We start from the raw sequence: 25,507 nt of genomic DNA, 5'->3' as shown, positions 1-25,507 counted from the left end.
TGAACTCCACCAACGACCAGCCGCCGTTACTTTCGTTAATGGAAGTTTTGAGAATATGATGAAAACTTCAAAGAGGTATTGCCTTTCAAAGCGAAGCCGTTCTTCTTAAACCTCCTAATAATTTTACCAATATGAATGCAGATAATTGCCTCAGAAAATTGAACTCTGTCTCTATAATATTGTAACTAATAATTGATCGCTATAAATGAAATATACAACAAGTTGATATCTCTGTTTATCAGAAGGCAAAAAAAATCCCAAACTAAATAAAGCGGAACTTGTTATCACACAATTTTAAACTTTGTCTGCTTTTTCTCTTTTTGCTCAGCAACCAAACTCTATCTACAAATACCATCAATACTTCATAATATATACAACTCAAATAACATTAAAATATACAATAAAAAATATACAGAAAGAACAAAAACCAATATTTTTTCCTTTCCTTTCCTGCATTTTCTCCTAAACGAAACACCATATCCATGCACACTCTAAAGTTATTATAAAAAAAAAAAAAAAAAAGAAGGTAAATTACAGATTTCACTCTTTAATTTTGTCCAAAATTCAATTTAGTCCCGTAACTAAGATGGAGACATGCGGTTGCTCCACCTCTATTATTATCACAACATTCTCTTGTACAAAGCAGTATATTGAGCAAATAACCGGATTCAAGGTGTAATTAAGATTTAGTCATGCACTTGTTCCACCTTGTTATTACAGTACGACACAAAATGAGTTATCAGTAATCATTTTATTTCATAATAATTATAACCATAACACTACAACAAGAGAAACATGGAAACTTTATTCTAGCTGTCTAATGCTAGCTTCATCATTATTATGCATGGAATATTTTCTCAAGATAATCAACCACCTTCTTGTCCAATTGGAAGGCCTTGGTGAGAATATCAGGTTTAATGGGAGGATTAGATCCAAAGATCGCGTTTGCTATTGTGATGGCCCCAGGATTTTGGCTATTGAAAAAAGCAAAGGCAACAGCGTTGGTCTTTCCTATGTTGATCTGGAAGTGAATGAGAGCAAATGGGAACACAAAGACATCTCCTGGATTTAAAATTTTGGTGAAGAGGCGGTTGTCAGGGTCGGAAGTCACAAAGCCCGCAAGGAGAGTACCCTCTAAGACTAGTATAAACTCAGTGGCTCGAGGATGAATGTGTGGAGGATTTAAGCCATACGGTGCATAGTCAACGCGAGACACAGCAACAGCTAGAGTGTTGAGGCCTGGAAGGTTATCCACGTTCACCCTTTTGATAGCCGTTCCTAGTTGATTGTCAGTGTTTCCAGGAATATCTAGCCCAGAGAAGAAAAAATCTTCCGGTGTTGCAAGCACTGGGTCCTTGCAGAACTTTCCATTCACAAATACTACACAAGGAAAAGTTTGTTACTATCTTGAGTAAGTAAGACATTACTATAAAAATGGTTGACTATATTTCATGATAAAAACAAACAAAAAAATCCATGTAGATATAATTTCACCTTTGAACTGAATTAATATTTAAATTTTTTACACAAACAAAATCAGAGGTTTGAAATGAGTTCAAAATTAAGAATATAATATATAATACTAGCAGTAGTAATAAGAGTCTAAAATTATATACCAGCAGAATCGGTATTGTTAATTGCAACGCAGAAATCTTGAAGAGGACTAGGGTCATACGCAAAAGCAAGGGTGGATGCCAAAGCCAAAAGGGCCACAGTCACAAGGTAATGAACACCTTTCATCATATTTTAGGCTATCTTGACCTTTCTAGTACTTTGTATTCTTGGTGGGGTGAGGAGTGAGGATTGGAACATGTGAATTTATAGAGGGGAGTCAGTGATGAGTGAACTGTTTTTTTTTTTTTTTAGAAAATACTAATGACCTGTTTGGATAGATAGGGGAAGGAAGGAGAGTAGAGTAGTGTTGGCTAAAAATGAGCTAATTTTGTGCTAAATTTACTTTACTCCCTCTCCCTCTCCCTCAATCCAAATGGACCATAAGTATTTTTAACATACACACACGAGAAGAGAGGATAAGGTTTTTTAAAAAAACTTACAGTAGCGTATATTCGAAAAGGTATAACTTTTAGATACACAACACATACTTTAAACCTCTTAAATTCACATTCATTTTTGCTCCTTTGGAGTAGTTAAGAATTAGTAAGTCATTCATTTTTCAACTTAATATTAATATCTAATGGAGGAACCATTCTTTAACCACAAGTACATACTAGAAACTAATCATATTGGGCAACTTCTAGGGTTAAACTTGTTACACACACGCTGTTTTAAACCTAGTAAATTCACACTCATTTTTGCTCCTTTGGAGTAGTTAAGAATTAGTAAGTCATTCATTTTTCAACTTAATATTAATATCTAATGGAGGAACCATTCTTTAACCACAAATACATACTAGAAACTAATCAAATTGTGCAACTTCTAGGGTTAAACTTATTGCACACACGCTATTTTACATAGTTTTCCACATATGAAAAGTCATGATTTCAATTTTTTTTTTTTTCTTTTTGCATGTATAAAACTATGTAAAATAACTTGTGTGAAATAAATAGTAGTTACTGCTCCAATATCAATGCCATTCTACAGTTCAATTTCTTTAATTCTTTGCTGTATGGATTTCAAGGCCTCTTTTACTCTTTATATATCAAACATCACTTTTTTTGGTTAGTGATGGTACTAGATGATTTTAAGTATGAATTCAAGGTAAGTTTAGACGTTCTAGAGTCAACAGTGGGAGTGTTTCGCATAACTTTTCCGAATCCTATGGTTTCACTTAGTGAGCGTTTGGATACAGATGATTTGGATCAACGTTTGCATCTGGCGTCTGTCAGTGGGTCCCATGCACTGTTTACGGGACCCACAAACCTCTTTTTTCAGCAAAATTTTCATTAAAATGGGTCCCACAACACTATTTACACATTTAAAAATGATTTTACTTCAGTATTTTCAGTTTTCAGTAATAAGTAGTATCCAAATAGACCTTTAGGGTCAGTTTGGATACAGCTGAAAACTGAAAACTGAAAATACTATATCAAAATAATTTTTAAATGTGTGAATAATACTGCAAGACCCATTTTTAATAAAAAAAAATGTTACTAAAAAGTGCGTGAACAGTACGTACACAGTGCGTATACCAAGGGAGTTAATCTCGTACCGGAGGTTATACCGGTTTAGTCAGCGGAACGATATATTTTGGTACCGGTCAATACCGGTGTACCGTTTCGAATTTACCGTTATTTTATATATTTAATACACACACACACACACACACAAAAAAAATTTCTCTGCTTACCCTAAAACATTACTTCAATTTAGAATAAATTATTCATAGTTTTAAACTTTAGCATCAACTAAAAAAACACAATATAAAAAAAGAAAGTTACTTGTTGCATACAAAGAAAATAAAATATAAATAATTATATTAACACAACTTCACAAGTACCACATCATCAAGTGTCAAAACTTGATGGTGCACAGTAAATGCACATGATCCAACTGATGCCATCTGAGGCCTTGAAGAAAAATAAAAAGTATGCTCAACGTTGAGGTGCATGTCCCAACACGTTCAGCCTTTGGACTGAAAAATAAAAAGTTGTCTCATTTTAAAATAAAATGAGACTCTGTCTTTCAAGGATGTAGAGAAAATAGGAAGTTTGCTCGCTGAAATGAAAACAAGAAGAGAAAGGATTGTCCACTGAAAGGAGGAAGAAGAAGTGAGGGATGATCTAGCAAGCTGAAATTTGGACTACCATGGTCATCCATCAGTCTGAAGATAAAGATATGTAAGTACCAAAAATATTCAGGAAAAAAAACTCATTCATCTTGTACCGGCCCGGAACAAGTTTACTGGCGAAACACACCGGAATTTGCCGGAACTGCCGAAATGAGCTGAAATACTCCGGTATTTTGGGCGGTACGAAACAGTAGTATTTTTGTACCATTTGACCTGCCGGAACAATAAGTTCCGGCCGTACCGGCCGGTACAGTATGGAATTGTCTTCCCTGGCGTATACAGTATGTGCACAGTAACTTTGTCCCTAAAAGTCTGAAACATGCCGCAGAAAAAAAAAAACTTAATCTTGTTAAGTTAATCTTCTTTTCGTTGATATATAAAGTGTCGGTTGGGTGTCTAATGGTCTTCTAGTCCACCAACTACCAATGTATTTGGTATATATTAATACATTATTGGCTTTCCCATCTTTTACTTTTCTCTCTTCAAGTTAATGGTGTATTTAGATTTCTTATGGTTGTGGGCAAAGGAATAGATAATTGATTCAATTCAAATATATATAAGTTATTGTTTCTAGCTAGGAGAATTATGGTTTAGAGAAAAAGGGATGCAAGTTTAGTATACGTTGAAGTTGAAGATTTATTACCATTGAGAGATAAAAGTCTATTCTTTATATCTTGCACGTTTTCCTTAGAAGAAATCAGAAAACAAAAATCACGTTTGTACATTTCGTACTTGTTGCCGACTCCTAAACTAGTAATTGGGAGAAATTATCTGCTACACTCGAAGGACCACATCAATCATGCATAGTGATCCACTCTATCACACTCACCTAACGTAGTAAGGCTATATATCGTTCTAACTTTAACAGAACCTTGAAAAATTAATCCATTAGAAGTACAGAAAACGTTTATTTTATTGCAAGTATATGGTTAATTTCTTTTTATAGGTTGCAAGCCTATTTAAGGGCTCCAAAAAAAACCTTATTTTCCATGTAAAATATTTATAAATTAATCCCTTAAAAACAACTAATACTAAAGACATAAAATCTAAAATCTAAATTTTTTTTTAATTTACATGAAAATATCAAAATTTAATAAATTATAAAAATAAAATCCTATATTTTGTCTTGCATTAGATCCCTCCACTATAATGAAACTCGACCTCGTGTTTTCATTCAAAAATTGAATTCCTCCACTCTAAATAAAAAGAAATTTTTGAATACTTCAAAAGATGACATTTCCTAAATGAAACAAAAATTGGATTCAAGTAACAAGAGATAGGTTTACCGTTCCTTAGCCGGAAAAATATATGGCCATAAAATAGGGATTAAGCATAACATAATTAATTGGGTGGTAAAAAGCACTTTAAATTGTTAATTTATCGCTAGTTCATTATCTAATGGATTTTCTCATTATAATACTCCATTTGATGGACGTACCGTAGGAGTAGCCCATTTCTAGGCAAAATCGTCCAATAACTTGATTCAGTTTTGAAACTTCTATCCTTGAAAAACAAGACAAAATCAATTAACAAACTTCTATTCAATAACATAAAATTTCTTCTCATCGGCCTTATTGATTTTCAACATCAATTAACAAAAAATCAAGACAAATTCAGCATTTTCTACTCCTAGAAAATCAATAGGCTTTGATGCTTTGTCAATGGGATCCTAAGACTTGAGGTTATGGGCTCACTATCATGTTTAACTTCAAAAAATCATCCATAGTAATTCAAATATCTCCATCTCATTATTTTTGCCACTCTTCTCTTGCAACTCCATATATATTTTTCTCCCAAGCCTTTCAAAAAATTCTTCTTAATAATTATCATCACTAGACATTTTTTTTCCAACTTTTTTGTCTTCCAACCCTTCTTCTTCTTCTTCTTCTTCTTCTTTTTTTCAAAACTTTATCGTAATTCATACTTATAAAAGTTTTTTTTAATTAAAATTTTATCCGCATCAGTGACATCCAACTGTTCATCTTCCCAAATGAAATGATATTAAGATTCTTACTACAATCAACTTCAAATAAATTTGTTTGTCTATGACTATAACTTGTATAATAAAATATCTTATTATAATCATGGAGAAAGAAAAAGTAAACCATCAATCTTTTCATACTTGGCCATGAAGAAATTCTAAACTAACCTCTTCACATTCCAAAATATTGTATATTAATCTAACAATTTTTCACATCACTTTCAAGTTTTCGCGAGTTTAAGATAAGCGGACTCAAACTAAATGCCCAAAAGATCTTTCATAATGCTTGAGCAAACTTGCCCTCAGTTTTGCATAGCAAGATTAAATTGGTCACACTACAAAAAACGCAGGTTATAGCTGCATTGTTTTTAGCCACGTTTACAAAAAAACATAGGTATAGGTTAGGTCTATAGCAACGTTTCTTGGTGTTTTTAGCCGCGTTTAGAAAACATGGCTGTAGGCCCAGCCGAATAAATTTTTTTTTTTTTTTTTTAAAGATGACCTATACCTGCGTTTTCAAGAAACATAGCTACAGGTTAGGTCTATAGCTGCATTTCTAGGTGTTTAGTTGTGTTTTTTGTGGTAGGACCTATTGCCATGTTTAGAAAACGTGGCTATAGGTCCAGCTGAATAATTTTTTTTTAAAATGACCTATAGTCGCTTTTTATAAACGCGACTATAGGTCATTTTTTTAGAAGTGCGGCTATAGGTTCATCTGATTTAAAAAATAAAAAAATAAAAAAACAAACAAACAACCTATAGCGATGGTTGGAGCCGCTGTAATAGGCTTGACCAGAAAAAAGAAAAAAATAAAAGGAATTTACTTGAACTGCCGCTATAGGCTGGGAATAAATATTATAAAAGAAAAAAAACCAAACACTCTACTCGATCAAATCAAGCTCTCACTCTCACATCTCAAACTCTCTCACTCTCCATGACGCCGATCGTCGCTGCTATTGAGTGCCGATCCATGCCACCGAGCAGCCCACTCTGAAGGCCCCTCCATCGTCCCTTGAGCTTTCTAACACCGAGCAGCTCCCTTTCAAGTTCTCTCTGACTCTCTTCCCTATCTCCACTCCACCACCCATTTCCCTTCTCTATCTCCACTCCACCGGCCACCATCGACCCATTCAAACACACACTCACAAACCCTAAAATCTCAAATATTGGCCTTTTTCTCATTGGAAAATCCTTAAAATCCTCGCTGGTACAATCACCGCTGGTGTTGACCAGATTTATCTTTGATTCCTAGGCCACTTCCTACATCGGACTTTGCAAAGAGGTTAGTTCTCTCTTTTGTATACATCAAATCGAAATAAAAATTACTTATATAAAATAGACACTCCATTGGTAAGCGGAGAGCAGAATCAAAGAAATGGATAATCAATGCTACAAGGGAGATAGTTAAAACCTTTATTTTACAAGTTCGATCTTATAGACTATAGTGGTCAAATCCTATGCTTCTTTACATGAGCTAAATTAGATAAGTTGTTGGATTTCTGGTATTAGCAATAATTGTTATTATTGGCATCTTTAAAGCTAGTTTTTGGGTGGGCATTGAAGGTGTTTGTTGAAATGCTTCATAGAGTTTTTAGTTTATCTCTTTGTATTTTGCCTTCTTTTTTCTTTTCTTCTTTTTTATTATTTTTTTATTTTTATTTTAATATGATGCTAAAACTGTGATGTTATGTGTATGGAAATTGGATTTTCAGGTTAGTGTGTTATCGTTTAGAACTTATCTCAGGCAAATAGTAGACAAATTATTCTCATAAAAGTTATGATTTTGCCTCCTTCTTTTGCTGGGTTCCACATGTAGTCAGGGACCTAGAATACAAACAATAAGGACTGTGAAACAAATTGTTATAATTTATATGATGTTAAGTTATTTTTATTCCAAAAACTTTTGCTGCTTGTGTGAAATTCTTAAGCTAATTAGCATGCAAAAGACCATTTGAGCTTTTATACAAGGAAAAACTAGCTCTCTATTAGGAGAAGCATTAATTGTATGGTTATCAAATTAACAATTTATTAAGATAATACCGTAGCTGTCACGACCCAAACCTAATACCCGAATTTGTGACAATGACCGGCATGCTAATATCAAGTTTAAACCTGATATTAACAAGAACCAACTTAACTGTTACAAAAGTTTTTCCAAAAGCTTTCGTCTTTCTTTTCATTCTTGTTTCGTTACTTAAATAATATAACTTTTCACTTGACATTCAGAGCATCTACACTGTACTCAAAGAATAACATAATCTACCAGTTAATCAAATTCTAAAATCCACATAATACATCTCTTAATGCTTTAAAGTACACAACTTTCATTAGGTCCTAAAATACACAATGCTACAAAGCTAAACATCAAATTGCTAGTTTAGGATCTATACTTTCAAAACTAAAATCAGCTCCTTCCAAAACTCGACTAAGGCTCCCTTTGCTCCAAAATAAAAACCTGTTGACTAAAAGAGTGGAAAGGGTGAGCTACACAGCTCAGTAAGGGTAAGATACATAAGAATTTAATAAGAATGCATGTAAATCAAATCATTTCATTTTATAAATGTTTAGATAAGAGAACATCTTTTCATGCATAGTATTTTATACTATTTATAATAATAACTTATACACTCTTCGTAGGAAAATAATTGTTCTCTTTTTTCTTATCAGAATAATATTACCAAAACCTTCCGAATTGAATTTCTTTTATTTCTTACAAAGTCACCAAATATAATATTGATTGTTTGAAATCATATACATATATATATATATATATATATATATATATATATATATATATATATTCTTGTTACAAAATAATCATTTTAACTTAAATCAGATAATTGAGAACTTTGTCTCAAACTAGAAACATTTTAACAAATAAGAAGACTTTTCTTTATAAACTTCTTCTCATAAAATATTATAACTTTCATAGTCATAAAACTTAACGTTTCTTAAAGAACAAATATTTGATGACTTTTTAACATAAACTTGAACTTTCATCAGAAGCTTTATCTTTAGAGCACAACAGAACTTCAGAAACTTTTATCTTTAAAGAACAGCTTTTCTTTTCATCATAAAATTCCTTTCATGAGAACTTTTAACTTTTTATAATGCATTGAAACAATTCATTCTCTCATGATCAATAAAATAATATAGTTGTTCATAACATATTAGTTAGTCCATATGTGATAAGTCTGTACTTATTTGGGAGGCTTCTAGCACCACTGTGCTAAGCATCCAGCATTCCCCACAATGCCAGGTATTCCCGGAATCACATCATAATACATATCTTCAACCATGGGGGTAGGTTGACATCCTCCACAAGTTGGCCATAACCAACAAGAGCGGGTACAGCAGAGCTAGTCCCACTTTAATGGCCAATTAGAAAACATTTTTTCATGGAAAGTCAGTAATTAAACCCCTACCGGTAGAGTTCAGATCATCAGAAGACATAACCCAGAAACATTTCATACTTATACATCATACTGAAATTCATAGTTTTGATAACATTTCATAATAAGAGTATTTCCATTGTTTTCTTTAAACATCATGTTCATAGAATTAGTAACAACATCAATATACTTAAATCATATACATAAAGTTCGAGAACTCACGAACATATCTTTATCTGAAACATGATTATATGTCATATCTCTAATCAAAAATCTTTTAGTGCATAATATACTTTAAAATAACCTCATGACTTACCAAATGCTCATATAACTTATCCCTTACCTGCAAGCAGAGGAACCAAAAGCCTACAGTCGAAAGAGCTCAGACATGGGTACTGGTAACACCTAAACCAAATATCAAAGCTTATTACTATTAATTATACCTTAAAATAAACTTACATATTTGTCTCAAAACTTATATCCTAAAAATCAAGGAAATTCTAATCCCACCTCAACGAGGTTCCCACAAACATACAATGCACATATCAACAAATGATGTACCAAACTAAAGAAAAACCATCATTTTTGTTAGGACATATGTGTTTCACTTGTTTAGAACATATGTCATTCTTTTATGTAATTGGCTAATCCTTTGACAAAATGCACTTTACTTGTAATTGGGTAGATTTAGGATATGTTTAATACTTCAGGAAACTGTGTTTCAAGATCAAGTGTTGAAGTCATCAAGTCTGCCCAAGAAACAAGCTGAAAAGTGCAAGTTTATTAAATCTCAACAACTAGCATGTGTCGAGATTTAAAGAGCTATTCTAGCCCCGTGGCTCGACAGCTGCTCGACAGCATCTCAATACCTCTATCTGTCGAGGTTTAAGAAAAACAGATTTTGAGTTCTGGTTTGATTCAAATCCGTGGATGTGTCTTTGGGCCTTCTTTTCTTCTAACCCTAGGCATATAAAAGGATTATTTTAAGGGTTGTCAAAGAGTACGCAAGTTGCACAAGCATTGAGAAATCCTTGTTTAAGTAAATTGTGACTTGAGAAAAAGTTCTTGCCCTAGTTCATCTCTCTTGTGAAGAAGTTGTTGTGTCTTTGCACCGTAGGGTTTTGTAACTAAGCATCTTCTTGATCTTCATCATGTGGATGAATTGAAGAATTTTGCAGCCAACAATCTTCTCTAGTTGGTGATTGAAGTCGAGTACTGGGATCCGCGCAATTGGTTAGTCACGTACTTGGGAACCGTGCATTGAAAGAAGAAATTGTCACCACAGAACAAGTCCAATTGGGTATTGGGGTAAGGGTTCAACTGTAGGTTGGCAAGGTACTTGGGATTCCTTTACTTGTAACCGCTTGTTGTGATAATAGTGGAATTTCGGGAGTAGTGACCTTAAATTCACCCGGTGAGGTTTTTACCGTGTAAGTTTTTCCCATTCGTAAACAAATTACCGTGTCATTTAATTTCCACTGCATACTTAGTTTAATTGGTGATTTTTTTGTGCTACCATGCAATTTGCATGTTAATTTGATTAAGTAATAACTTGGCTAATTAATCAACTTAATCCATCACAAGGGGTCAATACGTTTTTGGCCTATCAATTTTAATGTTCATATTTATATCATGTCAAACAACTTTAAAATCAATTTAGAATATGTTTGAGATCGGAAGCGAAGGTGCATGCATAAATTTACACAAGGCAACATACAACATGTTGAACAAAATAGTTTCATAGAAACAACAGTCGAATGATTTAGAACCTCTCCTTTGAGCACTAAACCTTGAGCCAAGTATATATAAAAAAATGTATCTATGATCTAGACATTTCAAATGATAAGCATATTAAATTATAGCTCAAAAAATTCAACCTAACATTAGAATTAAATCCTCAAAGTTAGGCATGTCCCTTACTATTCACTGTTTTATTCCAGAAGCATATACTTCACTTATAAAATACAAATGGGCTATCAATTCACATCCAAACTTCATGAAAATTTACAGAGCAACTCCTATGGATGTTTAGTAAATAACACATCAATTTTGGAGTCAAATCATAAAACCATAGTTTACTAAAAATCATAAAATACAACATACTCAAATCTGTCCTGACAGAATTTTATGCAACTTAGGAATTAAGCCATTATTTTTATATTGATCCAAATGTTGTAAAACCACTTCCATTACAACCATATGTGTCTTAGAATTCATAAGAAATATCCTTAGCATCCAAATTCACTGTATACAATTTAATACATAATTTATCATGCATAAACACAGAATCTGTCACAGAGGCAGCTTTGAAACAATTTTTTGTAAAATCATAAAATGATTGCAAATAGTCTTATTATCATATGGGGATTTTTATACACTCATTAGATATGTTAGAAAACACTTACATAGTCATTTAACCATTTAGAGCAAAATCAAACACAACAAAAATCCCAGCAGTAACATCAAAAGTACTCATCCCAACTTTTTCTTACTTCCTTAATCATATACAATCATTAATTAGTAAAAACCCTAATCTACCTACAACAAATCACGAACACAGATTCAAAGCTTCTTAAAATAGCATATATATATATATATATATATACAGACTTACAAATTCATGATTTCCTAATTTTATAAACCACAAATTTCAGCTTCTAACAATCATATTAGAAAACATAGAAGTGAAACTAAAGCAAGCCATTCCACCATTAAAATACCCATAATAAGATGAGGTTTTTATTTACTTACCCACAAACTTTGAAGCTAAAATCTTAGGGCTAATCTTTTAATTTCTTCCTTAGAGTGAGCTATATGGTTTCGGTGAGAGAGGGAGAGCTGTTGGTGAGAAGCAAGGGGCTGCCATGTGAGAACAAGAGAAAAAGAAAGAGATGAGAACAAAGAAAGTAGATGAGCTGAAAAAAGAGTAAAGAAAGAAGAACAAAGTCTTCTGGTATAACCAAGAAAAGATAAGAGAAAAAAATTTTGGGTGGGGCACGTGGGTTGATAAGAAAAGAAAAGGTGGCTCACCTTTTCAACTTTTGGTATTTACACTTTTCACCCTTCCATAGTTCTATATTATAGAAATGCCCAAATAATAAAACAACTTTGCATATAAACCCTTTACCTTAAACACTTAATTAAACAATAACAACTATATATCTAATAACTTAACCACTTAATATAATTTTGTACATACTTATATTTAGTATATATTTATAATACAAATAGTCATTTCAATTATTTATAATTTTTACAATTCTTATCCAAAAGCATTATAAAGTAATATATTTATTAAATACTCTTCTATTAATTATAAAAACAAAGTGGCTTAAAATAATAATTAACCATTCAAACACATAGTTTAACTATAAAGTTGAGTCAAGGTGTTGCAGTAGCTCTACTTAATTTTATGTAGCTTATCAACTTCCACATCACTAGAACCCACGGTTGAGGCCAAGTTGGTTTAGGCTGCTTAATTAGTTGAAAGGTCTAGTTTTGTATTCAATCCCTTTCTTGTCATCATGCATGCCACAAAATTTAAAGTAGGATTTGCTAAATCACTTTTTTCTTATCAAACTTATTTGTGTGATGCAACTCAGGGCACTAGGGGCAATCCCTCCCACCCCCCCCCCCCAGCCAAAATTATCCCAAGTTTTTTTCTTTCAAATCTATATTTATATATATCTAAAAACTGAAGCGTAATATTTATTGTTATTACGCTCATGTTAAGCCACCTCACCCACCACACCATTAGTCTTTTTCATATTTATTTTTTAAATTTAATTTTTTTACAATATTAACTATATAAATATATTGACTTTACAAATTCATTTTCGGTGGTTTTAGCTTCATAAATTCATTTTAGGCTGTTTTAACTTTATATACTCATTTACTTTAATTTTGATGTTATAACTAAATAATAAATCAATGGAGAATCAAAACAGTGTTGTTATAACTAAATTAAAATATTATTTTGCCCTTTTATCTTCCTTTATTTTGGCTCTTCTTATTCTCATTCTCTTACTATAAATTTGTTACTCTCTTCCATTCTATGCATATTTTTCCTATACAAAAAAGGTTCTCTCTCTCTCTCTCTCTCTCTCTCTCTCTCTCTCTCTCTCTCTCTCTCTCTCTCTCAATTTTTTTTTTCATTTTTCATTGGGTTTTTTATTATTATTTTTCTTGCATTTCTACCTTAGATTGATGAATATTCGAGTTTTTTAGAATTCTACTTTTGATTGTTTATAACTGAAAAATGAAATCAATGAATTTTTTTTTTTTTTAAATAGTCTATAAAAAATGTTTTCACAAGTCTTGCTTAATCATTGATGGTAGAAAAGATACAACTTGATTGCTACCTATAGGAGAATCTCCAACTACAGGTTTGTACCCTAATTTTCCTATTATTGACCAATTCATATGTGCTCTTTGATGCAATTTTTTTTTTATCATTTTATTTACAGCACTAAAATACTTTTAATGCATGGTGTATGTTGTTGATCTAATTTGGAAAAAAAAAATCACATTATAATATGTTATATTTTGTGTTATTGTCAGGTTTTAGCTTATATGGAAAACTACAAGATAGTTTGAACAAACTGATAGAAAACAGTTAGTTCCGTTGAAGACAATAGTCTTTGTGCAATTTCCTTTCACTATTCAAAAATATTTTTTTAACAAATTAGTAGTAAATTGTTATGTATTTTTTATATGTTGTTCTTAGATGCTTGAGTAATTGTTTTAGTGTTTACAAATATTTTATGTTATTCTTCATCTTCTTTATCTTATTAGTGTTGTGGGGTCATGGATTTTGGGATTTGGCCGAGAGCATGTGGTTTTGGCAAAGAAGCAAGGGTGGTCCGAGTCCGAGGAGTACTATCTCCTCGGATAAAGCCAAACGTAAATCTGGTATAGATCCTAATGATCAAGGATGACCTTCCAGGAAGTTCTAATGATAGCAACGAGCATTATGAACATACAAGAGGGATAAGGACTCAAAAATATCAAAGGAAAAACTGCTATCACCGCATTAATGAGAAAGTAACCTCTGAACAGTATTATGGCAGTCTTACAGCCACCCCAGAAGACTTTTAGAGGGGGCTGATGGGACAACCATCAACTGTCCACATGTGGTCCACGTGTAGGGTAAGGATGAAGGGTAAGGGTAGAGATCTCAGAGAATGGGGGATAAAAGAAAGGAAAAGAGAAAGCACTAGAGGAATCTCAACAACTCCTGTAACCATGGTCATCCAATATATGCTAGAACAGAGCTCCTCGGACTGTGCCGAGAACCAACTTTCTCGCCAAACCGGGTTCAATTCTTGTTGGCTCATCATTCAAAACCATACTAACTGTTATCCAAGCACTAAAACCTAGCTCTTTGACCCACTCTCTACAAATTTATTGTACTGGGTTCACTGGGCCAAGATCCCTTACATTTTGGGCTTGGTCTGAAAATTGTGTCCCCACAAGTGTATTCTTCAAGATTTTAAGAAAAAAAATTCAATTTTGTGTTTAAAATTATTTATTTATCTATTTATTTTTCACATATTGGATTAGAAGTTAGATTAGATTATAATAGCTGTGGGGAGTAAAAGGACCCAAGCGGGCATTTGGGCCTTTGGGCTCTAGCAAGGAGGGCCGATCTGTTCTTGAGCTAAGAATTTGTTAGCACTGCGAATCGGCCCATACGCCGAGGGTCCGAGGACACATCCGAGGGTGAGTTTCTCCTCGGACAGACCCAAGAGAACTCGGAGATTCACTACGAAGGTCAAGGCAGAATTCTGGAAAGACTGTTGGTTAAAAGGGGGAAACCCTGAACCTTCTAAATACACCGGTGTTAGAAAAATATCAAGAGCAAAGGCTGCCACCTCCGCATTAAAGACTCTGCACCTACCTCCCTGGTCGCATTAATGGGGAAGTGACCCCTGAACAGTAGAACTGAAACTTCTAGTCACTATTCAAAGGCACTAAGAGAAGAAATATCTAGAGGGGAGGGGGTTTGAGCAACACATGGATAAAGCATCAGGAAAAGAAGTATTTAAGGGGGGTGAAGGCCAAAGAAAAGGGGGATCAATCAATAACCAAGAGAGAAATTAAGAATTGTAAACTTTAAGAAAGAAAGAGAAATAATACAGAAGTAGTCCTCGGCTCACGTCCGAGGAGGTCCATCTGCAATTATCATTCATTATTTACAAGTGTTTGCACACCATAGCCTGTTATCAAGTTCTCAGTACTTCTAATCTAGATTTCAAGCCCACACTCTACAAATTTCATTGTTTAAAGCTCATTGGGCCTGAGTCCATAATAGTCTTTGGGTCTAGGTGCAATTGTGCACTTACAATTGGCGCCGTCTGTGGGAAATCTAGTCTGAAAGGAGTTGGGATACGATGGCAGGCCTAGGTTCTCACCATGCAGAATCACAGGGATCACAACCGGAGGATCTTTTCGAGCATCTTGAGCGTCAAATGGGTCGAGAGGGAAGCGTCCATACAGAATACCCTAGGGCGAGCCATACTCATGGCGGGGGTAGCACCACCCACGAGGATGGTGCTAAAGCCATGCAGAAGGAGATTAGTCGTTTGAAAAGAAAGCTGCGCCGCGCCAAACGTAGGCCTTCACCGTCCTCATCTAATCCTTTCTCAGCGGAGGTCCGGGAGGTAATTACGGCTCGAGGTCATGCTCACCCCCCAGCGCAATGTCCTCTTGTAAGGAGGACGACCCGCCAGCTCGCAGACACAAGAAACTTCCTTTCAGGGGCTTGGGGAACGATGCTATGAGTCGGGCATTGCACCAACTGTCAATAACTGTCAATATGTTAGTCTCTTAATTATATCATAGAAAAGGCAAGATACAATACCGGGTACTTAATAATTTGGTGGTCTTGTGTATGTGTTTTAGAAGTAAAATGCAAGAAAGAGAGAAGGGGGCAGGGGATGAGGTTTGGTTTATATGCAGTTTAGGTAATAAAATGCAAGGGGTGGGGACGGGGGTTGAGGTCTGGTCTGTATGGGATGATTAGGGAGATGTTCTCATAATATCTATGTACATGATTAAGTTGGTGGTATTGTGCCTATGGGTTTTAGGAAGTAAAATGCGAAGGGGTAGGGCTCAGTGATGTTTGGTTTTGACATAGGATTTTTTAGAAGTTTAGCACTAGATTAGGATTCTTGATAAGAGCTTGGTGGATTCTTGAATGCCGTTTGATGTTGAGAAGTTTTGGTGTGGTTAGGTGAATAAAAGAATGGTTTTTTTGTGGGAATTTGATGGCTGTTTGGTTGGAAACATTAAATTGAGCAGGGAACAAAGGATCACACCTAGGTTCCCTTTAGCAGTCTCATTTAGGAAAGAGAAGGCAATCACACCCTCAAAGTTTAAAATAAGCTGCTAACTTACCAAGATCCTTGTAAGTCAGGCTTAAAGAGAATTAGTGTTCAAATCCTCCTCCCCCACTTGTTATAACAATTGAATTTTTTTTTTTTTAAAGTTCTAAACTTTTATTAGATTAGATACAATCTCTATATGAATATTATTGACTACATAAAAGCATTTATGTAGGCTATGAAAAGTACTTAAGAACTTTTATTAGATACAATCTCTGTGTGAATACTATTGACTATAAAGAGTGACTTCTAAATATTGTTTTCCTAAATTGACTAGTACTCCTAATAACAATGAAAAGTACTTAAGAACTACTGGAATCTTGCTCCCTTATGTTTGATGTGGACTAAATGGAGGGAAAGATATCAGCGTACTTTTGAAGATACGGAGTACACGTCAATTCAATTGCAAGCAACTTTCATTAGTTCTCTTTATGAGTGGTCTTTTGTATTGGATCTCATAGATAGTCTATAACTATATCCATTCCTTCATAGAGTCAATCCATATGTAGATATTATTCCAATTGTAATTCTTTAGGTTACTTCGTGACTAGAAATAGAAAATAAGATTTATGTGCCGTTGTTCAACCAGTTCTAGAAAATATGGATATATCAAGATGAAACTTATTCTAGTAAAACTCAATTAAAACTGAAGTACTGAACCAACAACTTTCTGACTAAAAGAATCTTAATACTCTAAGACTCGATTATAACTAGAGTAGCCTATAAAAGGTTCCAATAAAGGCCCCAGATGGAAACTAATTCATATTTCTTAAATCTCTTGGTATTTAATCTTGTTTTACATCAAACTCGTTCTTGCCTGCATTAGTTTTGTATGCATTTGTATGAGATCTATTTCATTTTGTTGCACTTTGGATACATGCATACATACATACATACATACATACATACATGTGTGTGTGTGCGCGCGCGCGCATATATTACTGATAAAAGTTAGATCATTAGGAAGATGTTCATGTAATTTATGTCTTTCTGTAAATGTATCTAAATTTATTTGCTGGCATAATGGAATTCAGGGTGCATTAAGTGACCCGATTCGAGGAAATTTTCCAGTTAGGGGTTGTTTGAATTCTGTTTATTTCTTTTGCAATCAGGTCTTTCCTTTGCAGTGGATCAACTGGCCTGTTCATCTATGGCTACTGCTTGTATTACTACCATGCACGATCAGATATGTCAGGTTTCATGCACACATCGTTCTTCTTTGGGTACATGGCTTGCATTTGCTATGGTTTCTTTCTCATGCTTGGGGTTGTCGGTTTCCGTGCTTCTTTATTCTTTGTTCGTCACATATACCGATCTATCAAATGCGAGTAGCAAGTCACTCGGTCTCCTTGAAGTTCAACAGGTGGTATGTTTTTTCCTTTAGTGGGCTCATTTCTGGATACTAAACCAAGTTCATCAAAAAAAAGACTGTTGATAATGTTTCTGGTATTCTGGAGAAGATTGAGGCAATGCAACGCAGACTTGTGTTCAAGTATTTCTTATCATTCCTTCAGGGGATTGATTGCACAGTACGTGATCCATTAATGTGGTAAGAATATATTAGCGGAGACAATCTTGTCGAACTGTAGGATTCCTTAGAAGCTCAAACTGCTTACCCAAAGCAGCACCTTGTAAAACTTTCTTCATTCCCTTGTTCCTAGCTCCAAAAGTTATATTAATAGATTCTTTTCATTTTATTTTTCACCTACTATGTTTCAATCGCAGTATGTGTATCCATTGTTTCAACCGTAGTATATTTTTTTATGCAAATTTTTAATCTTACTAGTCCTAAATGTGTCCATGTCCTTAAATGACAAAGCTTATTTTACTTTCCCTTGATAATCCTATGCTCAGGCTCCATTTATTTTAGCATAAAACATTTTCTTTGCAACGCCCTTAATTTTTTTTTTTTTTTCTTTTTCGAAAAGTAGTTTGGTGGATTTTTTTTTTTGGTTAAGTTGAGATCTCCAAAATTATATTCAATTAGTGCTTGGTCTACTGGAGAGGTAGTGTGACAGGATGGGTGCGATGAAACAGAAGAAGAGAGATGGTGGTGGCGGTGGTGGAAACAAGTTCAGATTGAGATGGTCCTGACGACAGTTTGGAAGACTAGGGGAGACAATGAGGGGAGGTGGGGGGGGAGTGGGGGAGAAATTATTAGGTTCACCAAGAAGATTGTTGACGTGGTCCCCTGATCTTTCTAATTAATAAAACACTGTTATTTATGCATATATAACATCACCTAATTGTTTTTATTTTTAATTCTCTCGCCTTATTTATATATGATATCACACATTTTCATAAATGACATTATTTAATTGGTTGGGGGGGATCACGTCAACAATCCTTCCGGTTAACCTAATAATTTCTCGGGAGGGGAGGGGGAGAGGTGACTTTAATAATTGCTTTCCTCTTTTGTTTTACTTTGTTTCAATTATTTCCAATGCAATTAAATATGAGTGAGGATATTATATTTCAAATCAATTATTTCTTATATAAATTCTTAAAAAAATAAAATAGAAATTTATTTCATATATATATAATTAATGCACCACATATAAATACATGAAAATAAAAATGCATTTATCCTATTAATATTCTTTGTAATAACATAGTATAAATTAAGGTTATTATAGTGTTTGTTATGTACTACATTATTAAAAGGAGGAAAAACAATCAACAGCAAAAAATGAACAAATAGAGCATTATTATTTTGTACCTCTTAAATATAAAAGAAGGCAAGAACCAAAGGAATTATTCATTGATTATAGAATAAAATTATATTGACCAATAGAAAAAGGAAAAACAAAGAATTCTTTCATTTTTGTTAAATAAAATCTCAAAAAATACACTTGCAAAACATTCAAATACATTTTAGATATATAAATTTGCTAAGCATCGTGCTCTTACGAGGTTCATTTCCATCATAATTACAATATCTATTGGATACAACTCCATTTTGTGCTTTAATTTATTCAATTTATTTTAATTTAAATGTCATCTTATATATACACACACACACACACACAAGATAGAAATTCTTCTCTAACCTAATCTAAGTATATATGTGTGTGAAGCTCCTTCCTAGAAACTTAAACAAATAGAGCATTAGTATTTTGTACCTCTTAAATATAAAAGAAGGCAAGAACCAAATGAATTATTCATTGATTATAGAATAAAATTATATTGATCAATAGAAAAAGGAAAAACAAAGAATTTTTTCATTTTTGTTAAATAAAATCTCTGAAAATACACTTGCAAAACATTCAAATACATTTTAGATATATAAATTTGCTAAGCATTGTGCTCTTACGAGGTTCATTTCCATCATAATTACAATATCTATTGGATACAACTCCATTTTGTGCTTTAATTTATTCAATTTATTTTAATTTAAATGCCATTATATATATATATACACACACACACATACAAAATAGAAATTCTTCTTTAACCTAATCTAAATGTATATGTGTGTGAAACTTCTTTCTGGAAATTTGAAGTCCAGCCTTTGTCTTACCACACCTCATAAGCACTTATATTTATGGAATGACTATCGCGCTAAGAGTGCGCGGTGATAAATGTCATTTTTTAAAATTGCTATAAGTGGTATATTATTAATGGCATCACCTATTTCTAGCATTTAATCAAAGCTTTCTTGTTAAAATATAATGATGTGATGATTGAAGTAATCTCCAACTTATTTCTATATCTATATATATCTAGAAGCTGAAACATAGTATTTATTGTAGTTATGCTCCAATTGAGCCACATCATTATCTTTTTTATTTCTAATTTTCTTATAATTTTTTTAGCATTTACTTTTTGAAAAAATATTTAAACTTTCTCAAACATTTCTCTCTCCCTTTCCTTTTCATCCCCCTACTACCATCTACCTTAATATCAGTCTTCCTCTTTCCCTTTATCTTCCTTTATTTTGTCTCTTCTTATTCTCTCTCTTACTATAAATTTGTCATTCTTTCTTCTACTCTATGCATAGTTTTCCCTTACAATAAAATGCTCTCTCTCTCTCTCTCTCTCTCTCTCTCTCTCTGGTGGATTTTTGTATTCTTTAGAACTCTACTCTGGGTAGATACAATTTAGTTTTGTGTTTTAAGTTTTTTTTATTTTATTTGATTGTTAAATATTATTCTATTACATTATAAAAAACTAAAGATAGTATATAAGAATATAATATTATTTTATTACATAGTATGATTTGAATAATTTGGTATTTGTTGTTATATATTTTTTTTTTACTTTTTTTTTCTTCTCATCTTATTTTATATAACATTTAAATTCAATCACATCCTTCTTGTCATTAAACTATTTATATTTTCTCTCCTTTTTATTTTTAAAAATTAAACTTGTAATATTTTACTTAAATTCAAATAAATAAAATTGTCCTCATAAAATTGTAGTCATTTTTTTTAACATTTACACTTTCTCTTACCTTTTGCCTTCCCTTTACATTTTTATCTTTCCACCACCATCTACCCTAATATTACTCTTCATCTTTTCATTTATCTTCATTTATTTTGTCTCTTTTTATTCTAATGTTCTCTGTCTGGTCATCTCTATTTTATTTTATACTTCTACTTATAGCCTATTTATTTTCCAATTAACAGTTACTAATTGACATTTGATTTATGTATTGCTTTTTTTTTTTTACTTTACCATAAATCTCTCTCTCTCTCTCTCTCTCTCTCTCTCTCTCTCTCTCTCTCTCTCTCTCTCTCTCTCAATTTTTTGGTGGATTTTTTATTTTTCTTGCATCTCTGCTTTAGGTTGATAAATTTTTATATTTTTTAGAACTCTACTTCATGTTGATGCAATATAGTTATGTGTTTTACATTTTTTTTTTTTTTTGGTTATGTAAGATTTTTTAATGTTATCCTATTGCACTATAAAAATTAATGATAGTATATAAGAATATTAGTAATGTGAGGTCACTTCCCCAATTATCAGGATTTATCCGCTTTGGGGAGCCAGTCCCTCACGGTTTATCGGCTCGTCCCCGAGTGTGGGCAGGATTTTCACCAGGAGCAAGGGCTAGACCTTGGACTCGCAGGCTTGACACCAAGTCCCACATCGGTTAGAGTTCCCTCCCACATATGGTTTATAAGCTTCTGGAGCGACCATATGTGTACCATTACTAACACCTGAGTGTTAGTAGTGGTACACATATGGTCGCTCCAGAAGCTTATAAACCATATGTGGGAGGGAACTCTAACCGATGTGGGACTTGGTGTCAAGCCTGCGAGTCCAAGGTCTAGCCCTTGCTCCTGGTGAAAATCCTGCCCACACTCGGGGACGAGCCGATAAACCGTGAGGGACTGGCTCCCCAAAGCGGATAAATCCTGATAATTGGGGAAGTGACCTCACATTAAAAGGGCCCTTTTAATGTGAGGTCACTTCCCCAATTATCAGGATTTATCCGCTTTGGGAGCCACCCCTCACGGTTTATCGGCTCGTCCCCGAGTGTGGGCAGGATTTTCACCAGGAGCAAGGGCTAGACCTTGGACTCGCAGGCTTGACACCAAGTCCCACATCGGTTAGAGTTCCCTCCCACATATGGTTTATAAGCTTCTGGAGCGACCATATGTGTACCACTACTAGCACTCAGGTGTTAGTAATGGTACACATATGGTCGCTCCAGAAGCTTATAAACCATATGTGGGAGGGAACTCTAACCGATGTGGGACTTGGTGTCAAGCCTGCGAGTCCAAGGTCTAGCCCTTGCTCCTGGTGAAAATCCTGCCCACACTCGGGGACGAGCCGATAAACCGTGAGGGACTGGCTCCCCAAAGCGGATAAATCCTGATAATTGGGGAAGTGACCTCACAAGTAATATATCACATAGTATGATTTGGATAATTTGATATTTATTGATATATCTTTCATTTTTATTTTGTCTTCTTCTCATCTTATTTTTCTCAACATTTAAATTCAGCCACATTCTTCATATCATTATATTTTTTCTCCTTTTTATTTTTTAAAAATAAAAATATAATATTTTACTTAAATTCAATAAATAAATTTGTCCTCATAAAGTGGAGTAATGCTATGCTAGGGATGCACTCATTCTCACATCCAGAGCATAAAGGAAAAAAGAAATACAAAACAAATGCCAAATTAGAACACCATATAAATAAATAATTAATTAATGAGGATATCAAACCAACTATAACATATAAAAAAAACTATTAGTAATGGGTATATTAACTTAAGGGTAGCAAAATTAAATGAAAAAAAAATGCTAAAAATGCATGTTTAATGCAATAGAATCATCATCAAATTTTGGAAAACAATAGGTGCCAATGCAATTATAGGTTTTTTTTTTCTACGGGGAAGAGGGGTTGTTGAGAAGGGAAAGTCTAGAAGGATGAAGGAAAGTGCTTTATGTTGATTGGCATATAGACTTTGAAGGTGGAGACGGAGGGAGGGAAGGTTCCAAAATCGTTTTCCTTACCTAAATGTCAAGTCACTTTGAAAAGTGAAAGCAAAAATTTATTGCCTACTTGGGTAAAACACTCAAAACTCATACAACAATTATAGGTTTTTTTTTCTTTGGGGAAGAGGGGTTTTTGAGAAGGGAAAGTTTGGAAGGATGAAGGAAAGTGCTTTATGTTGATTGGCATGTAGACTTTGAAGGTGGAAATGGAGGGAAGGAAGGTTCCGAAATTGTTTTCCTTACCTAAATGTCAAGTCACTTTGAAAAGTGAAGGCAAAAATTTATTGCCTACTTGGGTAAAACACTCAAAACTCATACAACAATTATAGGGTTTTTTTTTTCTCTCTGGGGAAGAGGGGTTTTTGGGAAGGGAAAGTCTAGAAGGATGAAGGAAAGTGCTTTACGTTATTTGGCATGTAGACTTTGAAGGTGGAAACGGAGGGAGGGAAGGTTCCAAAGTCGTTTCCCTTACCTAAATGTCAAGTCACTTTGAAAAGTGAAGGCAAAAATTTATTGCTGGAAATTTCGTGGTGCAAAAGGCAATGTCCAATTCTCTATGTCCTAATTAAGTATTTACAATTATGACTTGTTGGTGGGATCAATGATACTCATGTGTGTGTGTGTGTGTATTTTTTTTTTTTTTTTTTTTTTTGAGAGAGAGAGTTTCAACTTATGGCGTTCGTTCCTAATAATAGTTTTTCTATTATCAGACCAAGACACTAATTAGTTTTTGGAAGTAGGCGAGGATTGAACCCCAGATCTCTTATTCAACCATCAGAGACTTTACCAGTTGAGCTATATATATAGAGAGAGAGAGTATTTATGACTTTCGATGGGATCGATGATAATCAAGTATATATTCCTTCTTCTTCTTCTTTTATAATTATATAATCAAGTAATGTTTAAAAAATAATCAAGTAATGCTACCAAGACACACAATTTTCACAATCATGGATATGAATATAGAGATTTTGGTATTTATTTTTTTCATATGAATGGTAAGCCTTATTGTGAATTTAACTAATAAGACTCATAATCCATGTAAGATCAAGAAGTACAACACCACTATACTCTGATGTTCCAAGAGTGAATGATTACTCTTGACATGATTTGTTGTGGCAAGTGCCTAATAAAAATGGTAATACCAACAAACTCAAGTATTAAATTACTAATTATATTGTTCCGCCCCTATAGGGACTTCCAAGTGGTTGATTCAATGTCCTTGACAACCACTTGGAAGTCCTTAAAGGGGCGGAACAATATGTGCAGTAATTTAACCTAATGAAATCAATGATCATTTTTAGCAAGAACGTGCAACAAAGAGTAAGAACTCGCCTAGCAAACTCAATGGCCTCATGTAGAGATAAAAATATTGCAACTGAAGAAATTATTGACAAAGTGAAAAAAAGACTTCAAGGGTGGAAGATGAAGACTTTACCATAGGCAGGCATAACCACTCTAATTACATTAGTGACCTCCTCCCTCCCATCTTATCAAGCTTCATCTCTACTCTTCCCTAAACAAGTTTGTTCTAAGCTTGATGCTGTGAATAGAAATTTTTGGTGGGGTTTCAATGATGAAAATAAGCCGGGGTGTTGTCTTAAAAGCTGGGATTCTATATGCACTCTAAAAAGTGTTGGGGGTTGGGTATCAAAAAACTAAAAACATGAACAAAGTTCTGGTGACAAAGATGACTTGGGAAATAGCAAGTAATGCTAACAAACTATGGGTTCAAATTTATATATATATATATATATGTGTGTGTGTGTGTGTGTGTGTGTGTGTGTGTGTGTGTGTGTGAAGTATAGAAACTTTATGAAAATGCCCTCACCTAAAGGGGCATCTTGAGCTTTTCAAAGCATTTTTTAATGTAGAGATGTAGTAAAGATTGGGATGTGCCACAAGATAGGGAATGGTTTGAATACTTGGATTTGGGAAGACCCCTAGATTCCAAATGAGCCAAATCTAATCCCTCTAAGAAGAAATGGAGCTAGTCTTGAAGCTCATCTGGTGGTGGAGTTGATTGATCAAGACACTAGACAGTGTTAGAAGAAAGCTTTATGAGTTATTTGAGCCAGATACAGTAACCAAGATTCTGGCCATCCACCTTACCCAACTATCACAACTCACAACAAGACCAAGTTTTTTGGTGTCTTAACCCCTTAGGTGAATTCACTGTGAAGATAGCATATAATGTCTTAAGGGTTATCAATTATCCACCGAACCCTTTGCTGCAAGGTAAAGATTGGAAAGAGTTGTGGAAGCTGAAAAATTCATGTCAGGCTCAAAATTTTGCTGTGGAAGATGGCTTGGGAGATTTTAACTATAACCTTAGTCCTAAATTCTAGGTTCTCTCTATATTCGATAGATTGTTATTTATGCAATAATGTCATTGAGTCTTTAGAGAATATTTTTCTACAATGTGATTGGGTTGCCCAAATTTGGTTTGCAGGTCCATGGCTATTAAATATGAGCCATATGTATAATATGTTTGTAGCTAATTGGGTGAAGATGATAATCAACCCAAAGCATGGCCTGGGTTTAGAG

The 25,507-nt window shown here is 33.8% G+C and overlaps 1 protein-coding gene and 1 long non-coding RNA gene across 2 annotated transcripts; both read right to left on the bottom strand.

The window, feature by feature from the left end:
- Positions 1–676: 676 nt before the first annotated feature.
- On the bottom strand, positions 677–1,785 carry LOC142622772 (germin-like protein subfamily 1 member 7). The gene is made up of 2 exons (XM_075796305.1): positions 1,617–1,785; positions 677–1,380 (listed from the first exon to the last, which is right to left on the bottom strand). Exons 1-2 carry the CDS (start codon positions 1,741–1,743, stop codon positions 839–841), a joined length of 669 nt encoding a protein of 222 aa, XP_075652420.1. The 5' UTR covers positions 1,744–1,785; the 3' UTR covers positions 677–838.
- Positions 1,786–7,966: 6,181 nt separating this feature from the next.
- LOC142615522 (uncharacterized) lies at positions 7,967–12,096 on the bottom strand. The gene is made up of 3 exons (XR_012840782.1): positions 11,873–12,096; positions 9,465–9,526; positions 7,967–8,191 (listed from the first exon to the last, which is right to left on the bottom strand). It is a non-coding gene; the product is annotated as an uncharacterized LOC142615522 (long non-coding RNA).
- Between the last annotated feature and the right edge of the window lie 13,411 nt (positions 12,097–25,507).

The sequence above is a fragment of the Castanea sativa genome, chromosome 1 (assembly GCF_040712315.1).
Source record: "Castanea sativa cultivar Marrone di Chiusa Pesio chromosome 1, ASM4071231v1".
NCBI classification, from domain to species: Eukaryota; Viridiplantae; Streptophyta; class Magnoliopsida; order Fagales; family Fagaceae; genus Castanea; species Castanea sativa.
Note: the sequence above shows the minus strand (reverse complement) of the source record. Positions and strands in the feature narration are given on the sequence as shown.

Excerpts from the sequence above, each read along its gene's own strand:
- LOC142622772 (XM_075796305.1), bottom strand. The coding sequence starts at position 1,743 with ATGATGAAAGGTGTTCATTACCTTGTGACTGTGGCCCTTTTGGCTTTG. Across the intron at positions 1,381-1,616 it reads TAACAATACCGATTCTGCTG|TATTTGTGAATGGAAAGTTC; the intron begins GTATATAATTTT and ends TTCCTTGTGTAG.